Consider the following 16939-nt stretch of genomic DNA (forward strand, 5'->3'; position numbering starts at 1 on the left):
TCACGAGATGAAAATCGATAGCCCATGTGCCAACCTTACGTCCTGCCGCCACTGCGCTGTTACGCTAAAGAGAGAACCGAAGACGTTTTAATTGCCGGGGTCATGGCTGCAGGAGAGGTTTTTAATTCATTATTTAGGCGGTGATTTAGGCCTTGTGCCTGCTTCATTCTCGAATCACAGCAAGTCCTTTCAGAGCTCTCAAATGAGGCTCTCCTCTATGTGGATTTCCCATGGCAACCACACTGGCATCAGGCAACTAAAATGGTCACATACACACACACACACACACACACACTAACACACTCGCTGCCGGAAACAGTCGATCGCCTCCTAACTTGTTGCCAGCGGCTTTCATCGCAGCGGAGCAACAATCCAATCAGACAACAGGTCGAACTTTATTATCTGCGGCTCAATACCGGCCACGGGCGAGCCGGCAGGAAAAACTTTCTATCGGCCCCTGACGGGGACATTGCCTGAGATTCTTCTGCTGGGACGGACTGGATGGACACCCCGGGTAGCTGGACTTCGTTAGCGCTCGCGTTGCCATCACCGCGTTCCCGCCGGTCACACTGTGCCCACGACTGAAGACCACTCGGGTGGAAGTTTGATCCAAAGCTAACAGGTATGGCTGGAGTTCACCTTCATTTCCTGTCTTGTACCAATCCTACGTGCAAAAAAAATGGGGAAAAAGCAAGATATAACAACAATTAACCCCGCCTCTGTTCTTCCGTTAATTATACATTATACTTGTGGTGAGGCTTTACTGTCATTGCATTTGGATGCGGTTTTCAAAGTTGCTGTGATATAATTATGTGGAAAACAATGTTTGGGCAATTTGTGCCATACATTATAACGTTGTGTAAGATTGTGGCATTTTCCACAATTCTGCAAGAAGCATGTGAATTTAAATTTGTGCTTAACTTTCTCATTCTGAAATGTGCTCAGATGTACGGATTTAGTGCTTCATTAAGCCTAATAAAGTCTCCTTGAGTGGGAAAAAAGGCCCACTTGTGAGGAGAACATTATTGAGTCTTGTCAAGTTATTTGGCAAAATGAGCACTTCAGGAAAACGAATTAGGCTTTGTTAGAAGTGCTCTGGTTTCAAGATGCTTTATATTATACTCTACTGCTATAAACTGTCTGCAGTCTCAGCTCACTGCAAAAATGTTCAAGGACATTGCCCTCTACACTGGTGTTGTTGCAAAAAAAGTCAAGAGAACTTTGAACGTCAAGGGACTTTGAACGTCATACCTATTCGGACAACATTTAAATAAATAATTTAAATAAGTTCCATTCTTGCAATTTAATTGGCTTTCTGGGAGAGTTCTAAATTCATGTCTTTAGAATAATTAACAGGCATCGGCTACATAATGTACCGGTTCTTCATCACAGAAACTCTGACTCTTCCGGTTTGTCTCTTGCAATTGCAACAACAATTCATAAATATTATTAAGTATGAGATTAATAACAAGGTCACAGTGTACTGAATGACAGTCGCCTGTCTAGTCTATTCCTGATTATTCTGGGACTGGAATGTGGAGCGAATGAAGGCTGGAATGGGATGGAAGCGCTGGTACCTCCACCCTGCAGCAGTCACTTTGGCAATGACAGGCCGCCATTCTGATCCTGGTCATGAAAGTCATTACTGAGCCCTCAACAGGAGAGACCACACCCCTTGGACACACCCTTGCTGGTTTTGCTGGATGGTCAAGTGGCCCTCAGGAGTTCCAAAGAGAAAAGCACAAACGTAAAGACATTTCCAGCATTGAAGGCCACAGGCCGCAACATCTCCACACTCTTCAATATGTGTCAGGATTCGGTCAGGAACTCTGGGTCCGGGGTTCAGATCAGAGTTCCATGTTCGTCCTGTGTTCTCTTGATTCTAGATTTTTCTCACCTGTGTATGCTTCTTTACATTTGAATTTGATGTGCTGTCCTAACATCAGGATGATCTCACAAACCGGTTGTTTTCTCCATTGTTCTTCCGTTCCAGAACCTTACAGAACGTCCCATGAAGAGGAGCTGTGAAGCGTATTCAGCTGTAGTGCGGTTCATAACAAGTTGCACCAGACTCTGGTGGACCGGTAGGCCCAGTCTCAGCGGTCTGAGGGCCAGCCATGGGGAAGACTGGAGAGAACACTGTGGTCCTGAACTCCCCATCAGAAGTGAAACAGGCTGTCCCATTCGAGGAAATGGACCCCTCCACACCTCACAACAATGACGAAAAGAAAGAAGACATGCCAGACAGGGGTAGCTGGAAGGGCAAATTTGACTTCCTGCTGTCTTGCATTGGATATGCCATCGGCCTGGGGAACGTCTGGAGGTTCCCTTACTTGTGTGGGAAAAATGGAGGCGGTGAGGAACCTAAATATCATCTGACTTTGAAAGCAGGGTATTTGTCCTTGGTTCATTTGGCCAGATGAAATATGGTCACATCTGGTTCAGGATGTTTTTTTGGGCTTTGAACGAGCCGGGCCTTGCCAATACCTCCGGTTCCAGTTTTCTAATAGAGGACACTGACCCATGGGCTATTTAATTAATAAACCCATTGACTGAACCACATAAAAGGGTTGTCTATGATTCCAAGGACAAAAGCTGATTCTCTTTGGTGTGTGTGTGTGTGTATGAACATTAAAACAGTATGAAATTAGACATTACAAATAATCATTTAAGTAACCAATAAAAATTATGCTACTTAATGACATTTTTCATGCCAGGGACCACTTAGTGGATTGAGAGACACATTACACTTCCCGTGAAACTGTGTGCTGTGTTAAATCTTTATTTATTAATGTTACTTGCACAAAGTTTGGCACCAGGCAATATAACAATGCATTCATATGATATAAACCTGCACTTAAATTTGTGCTGCGTGTTCAACGTCCCGGAAAACTTCAGAATTAACAAGATTTTCTTTGCAGGGGCGTTCCTGATCCCCTACTTCACGACACTGGTGTTTGCTGGGATCCCGCTGTTCTTGTTGGAAACAGCCCTGGGCCAGTACACATCGGTGGGAGGACTGGGAGTCTGGAAACTGATGCCCATGATGAAAGGTGACGACGCACAGTTGCATTTTATTGTGGCAGCAGGCTGGCGCTCATAAAAACCAAAGAATGGCCAACGAGATTGGCTGATTTAGGATAAGGGGAACCGTGCCGATGACGGAGTACATCCAGGAAATTCAAGGAGCCCTAATCTCCCGGCGTCTAATTTCCTGTGTAATTAAGCGAGCGAGTAGTAACGCTGCATTTACTGTGCAAACGCTTCCCCCTGTCAGGTGTTGGCCTGGCCGCAGTGGTTCTGTCCTTCTGGCTCAACATTTACTACATCGTCATCATCGCCTGGGCAATCTATTACCTCTTCAGTTCATTCCGAGCGGTGAGTGGCAGCCTGGGAGCCCGAGACCGCGACAGCCCTCCCGAGGCGCCGACGTCTCTGTCACCGGATCCTCTCCGCTGTCACTCAGAGCAGCTCCCCTGGATGTCGTGGCTCCGCAAAGAGGAAAAGAAAAAAAACCTGCCACTCTTCCACTCCGCGCTTACCGGTCTTACACGTGTCCTGTCTCTGTTGCTGTCTCGCTCTCCCTCTCTGTCTGTCTGTCTGTCTCTCTTTTTGCACCCAATTGCACATCTTTTCTGAAAGAAAGCGCTCCACGAATGAAGTAGTGATAAACAGGAGAAACTTGCTTCTCTCCGGTGTAGGAGCTGCCCTGGCAGAGCTGCGACAACCCGTGGAACACGGACCGCTGTTTCTCCAACTACAGCCTGACCGACACCACCAACCTGACCAGCGCCGTCACCGAGTTCTGGGAGTACGTCGCCTTGTTAGAACGTTGGCAGGCCCGCCGGCCCGCGGGTAGGTGCCGGTCGTGACTGAGCGCGTGTCTGTACCTCCAGGAGGAACATGCATCAGATGACCGACGGCCTGGAGGAGCCGGGACAGCTGCGCTGGCCGCTGGTCGGCACCCTGGCCCTCTCCTGGGTTCTGGTCTACTTCTCCATCTGGAAGGGTGTAGAGTGGACCGGGAAGGTCTGTGTGTCCTCCTCCTTCCTTTCTCTCGTTCCTCGATATTTAACTCTGAGAGCCCGGACTCCCGAGGGGAACATAATTGGGACAAGGTGCCAAGAGACGTCTCTTTTGTCCAACAAACATGCGTTTATAAATCCTCTCGTCATCAAATAGCTATTCCGCAGTGACATGAAATTTCCGGAACTAATGCGCAGGAGAAATAAAAACTCTGACAGTTTTGAATTAACGCAGCTATTAGGGACGGCGGGATCACTTGCGCGATCTCCTGATTCTTCAGGGGTAATTGGATTTTAAAGTGAACAGCAAATTAATTCCCCTCTGACTTGTAGCAGATGGACATGATTAGGGAAAGGCAGGAGCGAAACGAGACAAAGACGAGAACCAGGGCCACTGGGAGACGGTGTCATGTTCTGCTCTCCTGCAGGTGGTTTACTTCTCGGCCACGTATCCCTACTTCATGCTTTTCATCCTGTTCTTCCGAGGGGTCACTCTTCCTGGGGCAAAAGAAGGGGTGCTTTTCTACATCACTCCTGACTTCCAGAAACTCACAAAATCGGAGGTAGGACGGACAAAGCGCTGCAAGACTTTTTTTTATTGACAAATGTGGCCTGAAAGTTCATTTTTACCATTCTTATAAATACAATAACTCAGCAATGCACTGAGAGAGATTTTTTTTTATATTATTTGTACTAGCTAGATTTTAGTGGTCGAAGGTGAAGGTCACAGGAACCTAAGGATGTTACATACACCTTGTCATAAACACGGGCTTGGACTCACAAAGATTATTTATTTATACATTATTAATCCCGAAGGAAATTGCATCTCTGCTTTTAACCATCACCCTTGGTGAGCAGTGGGCAGCCATGACAGGCGCCCGGGGAGCAGTGTGTGGGGACGGTCACCTCAGGCCACCACTGCCCCCTAAGCTTGATCATCTCTGTTTCTAATCGCTGTTCTGATCCCTCAGGTGTGGCTAGATGCTGCCACTCAGATCTTCTTCTCCTATGGACTGGGGTTGGGTTCCCTCATTGCTCTTGGTAGCTACAACACCTTCAACAATAATGTGTACAGGTACACCACTCTCCTTGACTTACCACGAACCTTTCACCTTCTCCTCCCTGTGGCCACGCGCTGATCCACAGCTTTGCTTTTTTACAGGGACGCCATAATTGTGTGTTGCATAAACTCTTTCACCAGTATGTTTGCTGGCATTGTCATCTTCTCCATTGTGGGCTTCATGTCCACCATCACCAAGAAGCCCATTCAGGAGCTGGCTGCCTCAGGTCAGATAATATTCCTGAGGACAACAACAACACCCTTTTTCAATGTGACTAAAGGCTAAACATCTGTGGAATCAGATTTTTGATGCCCACGAATATCGCTGGAGCTGTCACTCGAATTCCTGATGTCAAATGAGGCGAAGGCCCACCCACACGAGAGATCTGTGCCAGAAACTTAAAAAGGGGGTGGCATGACTGAAAAGCCAGCAGTGACACTGAAAATCTAGCAGCGAAATTGAAAGTCTCACAGGCGAAAATGAAAAAGTACAAGATATTAGCAAAAAAAATTTTGACCGCTAATTTTACATTACAACGTCTTCTTTTTGCATGATATTAGAAAGCTTTGTTTCACATTTTTGGCACAACTCTGATCCCATAAAAATCTCACTTGGTGTTGGTGGAGCGTTTTGTGGCTGACAGAGCCCTGTTGATCATCAGTGAGGATTGGACCATCCATTCCTGTCTTTAATGTTGACTTTGCTTTGGACCTATAGGTCCAGGCTTGGCTTTTTTGGCCTACCCACAGGCTGTGACCCAGCTGCCCATGTCCTCACTATGGTCCATCTTGTTCTTCTCAATGCTCCTGATGCTGGGGCTGGACAGCCAGGTCAGAGTGCAGGTTCACACTGTCACAGACACAAAATAGTTTTATGTTTTACGAATGTACGTTTTCCATTGAAGTGAAGTGATTGTCACATGTGATGCACACACAGTGCACACAGTGAAATTTGTCCTCTGCATTTAACCAATCACCCTGAGTGAGCAGTGGGCAGCCATGACAAGCACCCGGGGAGCAGTGTGTGGGGACGGTGCTTTGCTCAGTGGCACCTCAGTGGCACCTTGGCAGATTGGGATTCGAACCGGCAACCTTCTGATTACGGGGGCCGCTTCCTTAACCGCTAGGCCACCACTGCCCCACTGGCTCCATACAACTTTAAAATTAGATTGAAATCTACAATTCATGTCAAGCCATGTGCTTTAATATAATTGTAAAAAACAGTCCATAAGGACTCCATAAGGCTACAACTTTAACCTTGTCTGATGTGTTTTCAGTTCTGTACCGTGGAGGGTTTCATCACAGCTCTGATGGATGAGTACCCCATGGCTCTGAGGAAGAGGAAGAAGTTGTTCATCCTCATTGTCTGCTTCATATCCTTCCTTATAGGGTTGTCCAACATCACCCAGGTAACAATGCAAGACGACAGAAGCACATCTGTATTTTTTTTATCTGCCACTGACCACATGATGTATGCCTTTACACATGCTAGGGAGGTCTTTATGTCTTTAAGCTGTTTGACTACTACTCAGCGAGCGGGATGTGTCTGCTCTTCCTTGTCTTTTTTGAAACCATCTCAATATCCTGGCTATATGGTAAAAAACTATTTCACTTAAGTAACTCTGTATAATTTATTATAATGTTCTCATCCAATACCTTTTACATGTGCTCCAGGTGCAGAGACATTCTATCAGAATATCGAAGAGATGATTGGCTTTCGCCCTTGTGCATTCTGGAAGTGGTGCTGGATAATATTCACTCCAGTCATCTGTATAGTAAAGTATCACTTGTTTGTTCCACAATAATATTTCTGACACGTGTCTAACGATGGCCTGCAGAGAACATGCCTGCCGTCCTGTGCAAGACTCAATCAGTAGTTACAGGGACAGTCCCCCCTTGGAGATACTCGGGGTTAAGTGTCTTGCTCAGGGACGTAATGGTAGTAAGTGGGGTTTGAACCTGGGTCTTCTGATTCATAGGCGAGTGTGTTACTGAGGCGAGTGAGGCTATTACCACCCTCTTCAAGGACCTCTGCACTTCAAAGTTAATGAAAAATTCAAATCTAAAGACAAAACAAAGATAATTAAAATGTACAGGTACAGGTCTATTCAAAAGCGGCACATGCTTGTTGCTCATCAGTGCTTATGGGAGAGGTCCTGTGGGATTGTGGGAGGTTCCCATCGATTTGACTGAGTGATAACAGCTGAATTGCAAAAAAAACAATTAAAGAGAAGCGAAAGTGATGCGTTTCACTAATTGAGTGATGCGTTGAGATGACCCACTTTAAATCACTTTGCTACTTGCGTCACATGCCACACAGTCCACACACCCACATACAAATCACCGCACACAGTTGTGTTTTCTAACCTGTAATCCATCAGCCAATCAATGCAGCCAGTCATCCCGGGGTTATGTATTGATCGGATGCCCTGCTGACCCATGTGTTCTGGTCTCCTCTGTTTCCTGTGTGCAGGGGGTGTTCACCTTCAGTGCCATCGAGATGACTCCTCTGACCCTGGGGAAGTATGTGTATCCTGCCTGGGGACAGGGGATTGGCTGGTTGATGTCCCTGTCATCCATGGTGCTCATCCCAGGATACATCATCTACATGTGCTTAACCACCAAGGGTGGAATACATAAAGCAAGTTACTGCCTACAATAACCACTCTGGCCTTCTGGCCTCCTTTTCCTTCCATAAAAAAAATATTTTTATTAAAAAAATGAATACAATACAATCTTTTACAAACTGCATGAATGAATATTTATTAATTCAATAATATTTTACTGCATGCATGTTCATATTTATCATTTAATATATATTAATGATCACAAAGAAAATATATAAAAAACTAGATCATTTGCTATTTCTAACATACATTGTATTAATTATTATATTGTTATTATTGTAACAACTTATTGCAGCGCTGGCAAAAAATGACCACCAGACAAGATGATGAAAGGCCAAATGGACAAGGAGTCACACCTCAATGGCCCCAGACAGGCTTACTGGGCGAGGCCTCAGTGTGACCTGACCCAGAGCGTGCAAAGCTGGAGAGAACATGAATTATGCATCCTACGCAGTAACCTATGTGGCCCTGTCAAATCTGGCCTCCTAATAACCCCCATCACCGAACTGAATGTATCTTTCACCCCCTCTCCACCTTGTGGCTGGTGTGTTGTGAGGGTGCTGGTGCAAAAAGGCATCCAACATCTCGTCCAGCTGGATGCTGGATTTGAGGTTATGGAAAAAGCTCTTTATGAGTTTTATTCATTGTTTTTATTGTGACAATACTGCCGCAGAGCTCATATCCCTATATTAATGGGGAAAGGGAAAAAGCAAATGTATGTCTTCACTGCCCTTAATTAGTCAATCTATCTATATAGTTACCTAATGATGGAGGGTGCCTTTCAGCAAACATTATTCTAATTGACCCAAAACTGTCCCCATATCAGTTTCACTATACCAATAAAAGGCCTGCCTGCTATGTTTATTTTTGATTTGTGAATTTTCTTGATGTTTAACAGGAACGTGTACATTTATACACTGTAAATACTGTAGTAAGAGACTAGTAAGCTTCTAGTGTATAAGTATATAAGTATATTCTGCATGTGCAGTATATTATACAGGTTTTTTTTTTGGTTTTTTTTAGGAATTATGCGCTACAAGTGGGGCTTCTTTCCAGTAATAGTGGGTTGATGCATTGAATGTTTAAAATGCGTTTTGTACCCAGAAAGCAATGAACGAAGGTACTGACTGTTTTTTGTTGTTGTTTTGTATATTTTGATCTGAATATTTGCTTTGTTAACACTAAATTTCGATTCAATAAAGGTAAATGCAATACTGTGCTTATCACAGTTCCTAATTCAGTGTATGAGTTGTGGAGTAATGTTAAAGAGAGGTCAGAGCTACAGGATGCCCACCTATGGTTCTAAAAGACCCTCTGCCAGACCACATTTTTGATATCGTCTGTCTTATATGTCCATGGTTGTCATGTCCCCTCCCAACGCTGTGTCACTAGTGCCTATTGTCCCTGAATATTCACCAATATATACCAGCAGCTAAATGGTGGCTCCCATTCTTTGTGAGCCCATTGAGCCCATTTCTCTTATAAGATAATAATTGTACACCCAATAGTAATAACATTTTGCAAATCTAGCGACCTATTTGACTGCAATAGCCGAGGCTGTTCTACCTCCTCTGGCCACCAGGAGGCAGTTTAATGGAAGGGGTTGAGCAGGGATCATGTGCAGTCTGTCATTTCACCAAGGTCAGCAACAGGGTCAGATACCCACCAAGATCATCAGTGAGCACTGTGAGCATTAGCATCTAATTAGGAAGGCTGCTGATAAGCCACTTGCTTAATTTGTAGACACCGGTGATGGTAATCGGACAAAAGGTCGAGCCAATGTAATGAACGCGCTGTATATGCGAGTGGGACTGCTGAAGGATAACTGTTTAGCACTTTCTGGTTCAGTTAGAGGAAGTTTGTCTGCTTGCAACGATGTACACGGCAGTGGTGGCCCAGCGGCTAAGGAAGCAGACCTGTAATTGAAAGGTTGCGGGTTCCAATCCCAAACCGCCAAGGTGCCACTGAGGTCCTCTTGAGCAAGGTACCGTCCCCACACGCTGCTGCCCACTGCTCACTAAGGGTGACGGGTTACATTTCACTGTGTGCACTGGGTGCTGTGCTGTGTCACATGTGACAACTAATCTCTTTGCTGCTATATCGTGCATGATGAACACACTTATAATTCTACAAACGTTACGTCTCCAAGCAATAAGCAAAAAAATGCAATCTAATTAGTTGTGTTCAGTCTGGTGGATGATTGAAGGAAGCAGACAGGTCACGCCCGGTGAGTAGATTGAAATAATTTTAATAGCATTGATATATTCTGAAGACAAAGAAGAAAGTTTCAAAGCAAACATAAGTGGTTGTCACTGATGGTTTACCTTGTAAGTAAAGAGTGTCCAGAGGGTCCAGTAATGCCAAACAATCCTGCCTTTTCCCAGAAGTCTTTGCTCAGAATGATGAAAACAACACAGAGACGCCTACAGGGAGACAAGGAGGAGGTCCCACACCAGACCTTATGGCTGATCACTCACACAAGTCCACGCATCAACAGGCAACATCTAGAGAGATCGGCCACCCAGACAGTCCGCTCATACCAGAGACCTTCATCACCTCCAGGTCCATTCACAGGAGGGCTGTAATGCTGCATTCAATATTCATTCATAGTCTTCAAATTTGGGACTAGGATTCCCAAAATTCCATGCCCCAGTCCATTTCAACTGAGAGCCGAAAAGTTCCATGATGCTACAAAATTCAGGTTCTCAATTGTTAGTGAGTTTAACTGTGCGGTAGCGCAATACATTTAATTCAGATTATATCAAATTATATCCGTAGGGTGGCCTTGAATTTTGAATAAACAGACGATTTATTTTCCCATTTTATACACTGAGTGAGATTGAGATCAAGTGACAATTGCCCAATAACTTAATGATTACTGAGTACAACTACTGGACACACCCACTCATTTTGCTACAAAATCTTTATTTTGATTTTGATGAAAGGTTAATTTGGGGTTTTAGGGCCCTGACATTACATCCAGTTGTTAACACAAGTCATCCTCATGCTAATCCAAGAAGTTATCCTGGGGGGCTGTGCTGAGCCACTCTGCTGCCTTTCCCCAGGCACCACGGACAAGATATCATGTGGCGGGGAAAGGGCTCGGGCACTTTGCCCTTTCCCAGCGGGCTACATCAAAACAGCGAGCTGGACGTGGACTAATGAGTTCTCACAGGAGGTCTCAACACCGCACAGCACATACTTGCATTAGCAGCAGCGGACCTCCGCTGCTGGGCGTCTTCCTTTGTGCCACTCACCACATTATCGGAAGACTGTATGAAAGGAAGCAGAGCGGGCAGAACAGAAGCTCTGGGTTTTTTTTTTTTTTTTTTTAAGAAGCTACACCAGAGTGGGGCCGGTGAGCATCTCTCTCTCTCTCTCTCTCTCTCTCTCTCTCTCTCTCGCTCTCTCTCTCTCTCTCTCAGATGTCCTGATAAAAAGCAGTGCCTTCATTCCCAGTCGTTCACAAAAGGTGATATTTACATAATCACAAAAAAAAAAAAGAACTTTTTTTTTTTAAACCTATGGACCAGCAAATAACACTAAATTAGACAGACATTCAGATGTAAAATACTCAGTGCCAGTAATAGAATTTGGTGATGTCCAAGGTTTCTTCTGCTTCTTCTTTTCTATTCTTTTTTTTTTTTTCCGCAGGTATACAGAAGTTAAAGTTCACAGAGTAAATATGCATTAAGCATGTGGCCATTTCGGTGCTCAGGTTAAAACACTGCCAGCATATATATCATGAGGCGGCCTGGCAAAATGCGTATGTCAGTCTGGACGGCGTGAGTTACGAAGGGCCAGAGCTGCGCTTTCGGGTCCAGTCAAAAAACACAAAAGCAGATGGTCGGCAGACGTCCGCAGGCGGTTGGCTGATCCTCCCCCTTAATAAAGTGTCCGTTGCTTTACAGATGCTACAATACGCAAGGTCCAAGTTCAGCAGCAAGAATGGAATTAACGCGGCTTTCAGTCGGGACAGCGGGGAAAAAACGACGTCCAGAGAGAACTCTGAATGGCTACGGTGTGTGTATCAGAACAGGGTGTCGTATGGGTGTGTGAGGTGGGTTCTGTTAATGTACGCACTTCGCCATGGCATCACTGAAAGGGTCGTCTGGCCCAGAGCTGTGACAGTTTGCCGAAGCCTTAAGCATGAGTGCGTCTTCTAGCCCTAAGCATTTTTTATACAAGAGTGCAAAGGATTTATTTAATTTTTTTTTTCCACTCTTCCATATTTTGGCACGATCATTGTCCGTCAGTCAAAATTCACACACACTCGCACAAACACACAACAGGTATGACGTTAGAATAGTAAAAATCCTCCCCACAAAAAGTTGGAACCTGTCAAAGAAAAGTTCAACTTTCCTTAGAATTCTTGAGGTGGTGTAGTGTCCTAATGTCGACGTCTTAATGACATAAAATAGCAGATACCGCTGCCAAGATGAAATGTGATACTGTCTAATGGACAAAACTGTTAATAGAAATTTGTTAAAACTACGTAATATTTCAAAATACAGATAAGTCTTATTGTTATTTCATGATATTTCTTATACTATATTTCCAAGTGTTTTTTTACATTTTTTTTTTTAGATTATTTAAAGTTTTAAAGTATATATATATATAGTTTTTTAATTCAATAAATATATGTATATAGATGTGTGGAGTTTTTTTTCTTCGTTTTTTCTCAATTTATTTACATAAGTACAGTTATGCCCCCCTCAGACGAGGCTACGTGAGCCACTGGGTGTCCTCTGCAAGCTTAGCCGTGGGTCTGGAGGGATGTACTGATGGGGGTGGTTGTAGGGGGGTGGTGGAGGGGGCAGTGGGGGCTGAGAGCCGTCCTTCCCTTGCGACGACGAGCCACTGCCGCCCCCCTCGGGAGACCGCACCGGGGTGGAGACGACCGAGTGTATAACTTGGTGGTGGTGGGTGGGGCTGTGACTGAGGAAGGCCTCCATGCGACCATGGCCGCTCTTGTCCAGGACGATCACCTTGACAATCTGCTGGCACTGGATGAGCGTGTCAGGGCGCATTTCGGGCAGAGCGGAGGGCGTATAGGCGTGGGCGGGCGTGGTGGAGGCCGAGTGTATCTGCGGCTGGAGCTGGAAGGGCTCCCCCCGGTGGTTACGAAGGGTGATGCTCTCGGGGCTCCGTGGCGTGTTGAGCTGGTACGTCTGAAGCCTGTTGTGAATTGACACCTAGTTTAGAAAACAGCCAGAGACAGCATCAAATGTTATAAGACTGTCCTCCATCTATAGCCATCAAGCCCTCTGGTGCACACACATCACAACCAGGCATGCGTGGACAACTGCGGGGAGGGGGGAGGGAGGGTGGATGCTGTCGTGGGACCTCTGGAGGGGACGGGCCAGGTGGTGGAAGCTGAAAATCTGTGCTTGGGTTGCGGAAAGGGGTGTTACAAGGGGCAGTTGTGGGTAAGGTGTTTGCGAAGGCGACACCGAGGGCCCCTGTGTCTCCTTTTGCCACAATAGTACAAAACACAAGGGGTGTGCTTCGGTGAAGGGGGGGGGGGGAGTTCAGAAAGACAGGATGGACGAAACAGGATGGGAGGGGGACACGGGAGGACATCGAGAGGTTGACATCCAGAGACGTCACAGGAGACACACATTTGAATGCATGCCTTCATTACACAAGCAGATCTCTCTGGCCGAGCCTTGGCCTTCCACAAGGTCTGTAAGTGACGCTGAGACTCGGGTGGCACTTCTTTCTGCCTTCTCATTAAGGACGCACTCTAGAACATTCTGTACCTTGGCTGGAATATGGTATTCGAGGGAGAAAGTTGCAAACTTGGCTGGGGAGGTAATTTTTTTTCAAAATCAATTGAATACATATATAAAAAACAGTCGGGAGGTCCAATCCAGTTGAAATCCATGTAGGCTGACCATTCTGGGTAATAAGCCTTCCTCTCCCTTTGATCCAAAAAGCCTTCTTCTATCTGACCCTCAGACACATCCCAGCAGCCGCGCCGCACTTGTTAATGGGAATGGGGGACAGCCTGTAATGGACTGGAGAGCTTTCCATCTGCAGCCAGGCCCAGGCAATCATACCACAGCGGCCCCAGCTGCCAGGGCAGGGCCGACGGCGGGCGACGTGGCCAGGGACAAGCAGCTGTTCCTAGTGCAGCCGGAGGGCAATGGCTTGACCGGGCCCAGTCTCTTCCATCAATCTCCCCAGGAAAAAGCGCGGCGGGTTTTTGAAGGGCTGCTGCTTCAGTGTCTAATTTTCGGCCCATTAGAACTCTGACCTTAGCCAGTCTCCGGCGAGGCGCTTAATCGCAAACCGTCCACAGCTGCTTCCTGGCACTGACTGAAGGCAAACTGGACTCTAAGAACTATAAGGCTGTTTTTGATTGTTTCTGTGTAGGACGTGATCCGTCACTAAGATGGGTTTAGGCGTCTGAATGTCAAAGTATTCACGCTGGCTTTGCAAATCTTTGAATGCATTAGGGACGAGATTCCTGTCAGAGATGATAAACCACTTCCACTGAGTCACTGAGGAGCGAGTCGCCAGTCATGCCTTTAATTAGACGTAGCAGGTCACAGGTTGTCAAATCCAGACTCAGAACATTAACGTATAATGACGCCTATGGATAAAAGAGCAGCCAATAGTCTTACCTGTGGATCTTTTCTAGTCATTTTATCGCTGTTCTGTCATTTCTGGCCACCATTCATACCTGTTCTAATTTTGCTCTTTGTTTCGTCCATATTTGTGAAGCACTTTGAATTGCCCCATGTAAGAAATGTGTTATATAATTTAACTTGCCTTAGAAATGCCTCTATATGAGAATCCAACTTGAATCATGACCAGCACTGAAATCTATAGTGTAGGCCAATCTAACTAATCATACAGCATTGAGGGATGGGGACAATCTGAGAGACTCTTGGCATGCCACTAGAGTTCCACCGGCTTGAGAATCAACGATCTGGAGTAAATAAAAGCCCAGGATCGTAGGAAATAATGCAGCATATTGATGCGTGCATGTACTGTTTCTCCTCGAGTCCCTCCCTCCCTCCCTGCTTGATTGGCATTGCGCAAGCTCCTGCCAGCGGTCCCGAGGGACGCGCCCTGGATTCGGGAGCAGGCAGCAGCAGGACTGCGGCCCGCCTCGCGCTGAGTCACCCTCCCGCCACAGATACGGCCTCGGGGATCCGCCATCTCACACCCGTGGGACGAACTGTCTGATGGGCTCTGTGTACCTCAGCAACGCGTCTTTGGCTTTCAATTATTTGCGTGTGTTATTGTGGCATCATCATTATGCAGGTTTTTAAGCTTTCCCAGACTGTACTACTTATTTGATGTTTAACTTGGATGGCACATTCGAAATATGGAAAAGCGCTGGACTACGTTTGCAGCAGAAGCAAACAAACAGAACCTTGGCAACGTGACCCACTTCTTTTTCTTTGCTTTGCGGCGCTGCATGCAATGATTAGCGTGGTTTTCGTAGCATGTGTGCGTCTCTCCGCACGTGTCGAATGAAAAGCAGCCCTGCCAATCTCTCCAGAGTAAACTAGCTTCAAAAGTCGCAAGATTTTGCACGACTTTCGCGTTTTTTGCACAAAGGGGCGGCCGCACCAGGGCCCCGCATCTCATTTACTGTTCGCGTTGTTTACCCAACACCGGGACGACTACTCAGTCCTCATCAACGCCCAGGCCTCCGCCGAGGGGGAATTCATTACGCTCATCACTGCGCTCGGAAGGGAAGGCGAGGGATGGATGAGGACGTTTCTTTTAAAATTCAGGCAGGCTCATGCGCCCCCGTGACACAATGCTTTTAAGCCCAGGCGCTAATGTCGGGACGATTCGCAGAAAGAAATGGGCAAAATTACGGCAACGACGCGACACATCTCTGAATAATATGCGGATACTCCCCCTCACTGTTTTCCACTCCGTTTGACCTTAATGGATGGAAACGCATGTAGAATGAAAAGTGGGTTCATGCTGAAGACCCCACGTACCCGGGTACCCTTCTTCATGAGAGGGGTGGGTAAGTGCCCCACATTTCTGTGCAGGGTGGAGGCTCGGGAAGGAATGGGTTTGCGAGCGCGTCTCAGGGAAGGGGTGAAAGTCGCCATGGTGACGGGCCTGCTGAAAGCAGAGACGCCGCAGATGGACAGATCTAGCGGTTGGAAGGTAAAGCTCCACCGGTACAGCGGGTATCCATACCAACATCCATCTGTTCCACCCCCCACATTCATCCGTGACCTTCAGTAAAGCTAAATGATGATGCAATTAGCGACTGACTGCCAGGGGATGGCCGAGTGTGTGTGTGTGCATGAAGTAAAAGGTCACGTGACACCAGAAGGTTGTTAACTGCACGGCCCTCTGGGAACTGTAGTTTCACTGAGAGCAAGAGTAATGTAAGCATTAACGTCACGGCCCATTAGCATAGGAAGCCCTGTGCACTCATCTGCTATCGCTCATTTGGTTGGTTATAAACTGCAGTTTGTAAACGCGCGGAACCCTCTACGGGTAAAAAAACGAACTTCTAACACCCTCTTTTAGCCAGAGCCTCGGATCCCTCTCTCATGCAGTGCATCGTCTGGGGGGTATGTTTAATAAGGGCACTAAAGCAGCAGTGCCAGCCCTTATCCAGGTTCGTTACCAGGCCGAAGAAAAACGAACTTGACTGGCCTACACACCCCCCGGTGCGTCCCCTGACTCAGAGAGACTTACCTCTGTGTGGACATCTCCACATTAATGGACACTTACCTCCACAGCATTGTGGCCACTCGTCTCATCCGCGCCCTGCTTTCCTAGGATTAAGAGCGCAGAAGGAACAACGAGGTAATTAATCAAGAGAATCTGAGGCACGGGGTGGTTTCAAAAACGCTTAAAATTGCGGCAAATGCACGCCGGTCTGGACCCACAGATTCGAACGAATACGAAAACAACAAGCAGATGTTGCACTGATTTGGAACAGAGCCGACCCGAGCCAGACAGAATCCGACCTGCACGGCTTTTTAAAAGCCTGGCTTTCTTTGCACGCTATGAGCGCTAGACCGAAAGGAAATGTGCAGGGAAATGAGCGGCTTTACAGCATAACCACCAGAAGCCAGCTTCCGTTTCACCTTTCGCGTCTAATCCGTGATAATTAGAACGCACCACCTGATGACAGTGGCCGAGAATTGCAAATCTAATTAACATTTCATTAAACATTTAATAAAAAACGAGCGGCGAATTAAACGGAAAGGATAGGCCGGTATAGACCGGAC

The 16939-nt window shown here is 46.4% G+C and overlaps 2 protein-coding genes across 6 annotated transcripts in view; one reads left to right on the forward strand and one right to left on the reverse strand.

Moving 5' to 3' along the window:
* The first annotated feature begins 287 nt into the window (after positions 1-287).
* Positions 288-8927, forward strand: LOC114764258 (sodium- and chloride-dependent GABA transporter 1-like). 3 transcript variants are annotated; one of them, XM_028953735.1, is made up of 15 exons: positions 288-622; positions 1994-2355; positions 2922-3053; positions 3278-3501; positions 3702-3811; positions 3897-4029; positions 4454-4588; positions 4997-5100; positions 5188-5312; positions 5804-5916; positions 6363-6494; positions 6578-6680; positions 6760-6860; positions 7559-7726; positions 8008-8927. In XM_028953735.1, exons 2-15 carry the CDS (start codon positions 2118-2120, stop codon positions 8110-8112), a joined length of 1923 nt encoding a protein of 640 aa, XP_028809568.1. In that variant the 5' UTR covers positions 288-622; positions 1994-2117; the 3' UTR covers positions 8113-8927. The 3 variants fall into 3 exon arrangements, with proteins under 3 accessions (XP_028809568.1, XP_028809570.1, XP_028809569.1); XM_028953737.1 differs by having other exon boundaries at positions 289-622; positions 3278-3378; positions 8008-8570; XM_028953736.1 differs by lacking the exon at positions 288-622 and adding an exon at positions 1729-1859.
* Positions 8928-9940: 1013 nt separating this feature from the next.
* The window catches only part of iqsec3a (IQ motif and Sec7 domain ArfGEF 3a), an 88793-nt gene continuing 81794 nt past the window's right edge, over positions 9941-16939 (reverse strand). For 2 of the 3 annotated variants that reach the window (XM_028953730.1, XM_028953729.1), the window contains 2 exons: positions 16437-16480; positions 9941-12907 (listed from right to left, as the gene is read on the reverse strand). In XM_028953730.1, coding sequence (XP_028809563.1) covers positions 12428-12907; positions 16437-16480 — 524 coding nt within the window. In that variant the 3' untranslated portion in view covers positions 9941-12427. The remainder of the gene's footprint in view (positions 12908-16436; positions 16481-16939) is intronic. The other variant, XM_028953731.1, reaches the window with a different exon arrangement.

The sequence above is a fragment of the Denticeps clupeoides genome, chromosome 15 (assembly GCF_900700375.1).
Source record: "Denticeps clupeoides chromosome 15, fDenClu1.1, whole genome shotgun sequence".
Taxonomy (NCBI): Eukaryota; Metazoa; Chordata; class Actinopteri; order Clupeiformes; family Denticipitidae; genus Denticeps; species Denticeps clupeoides.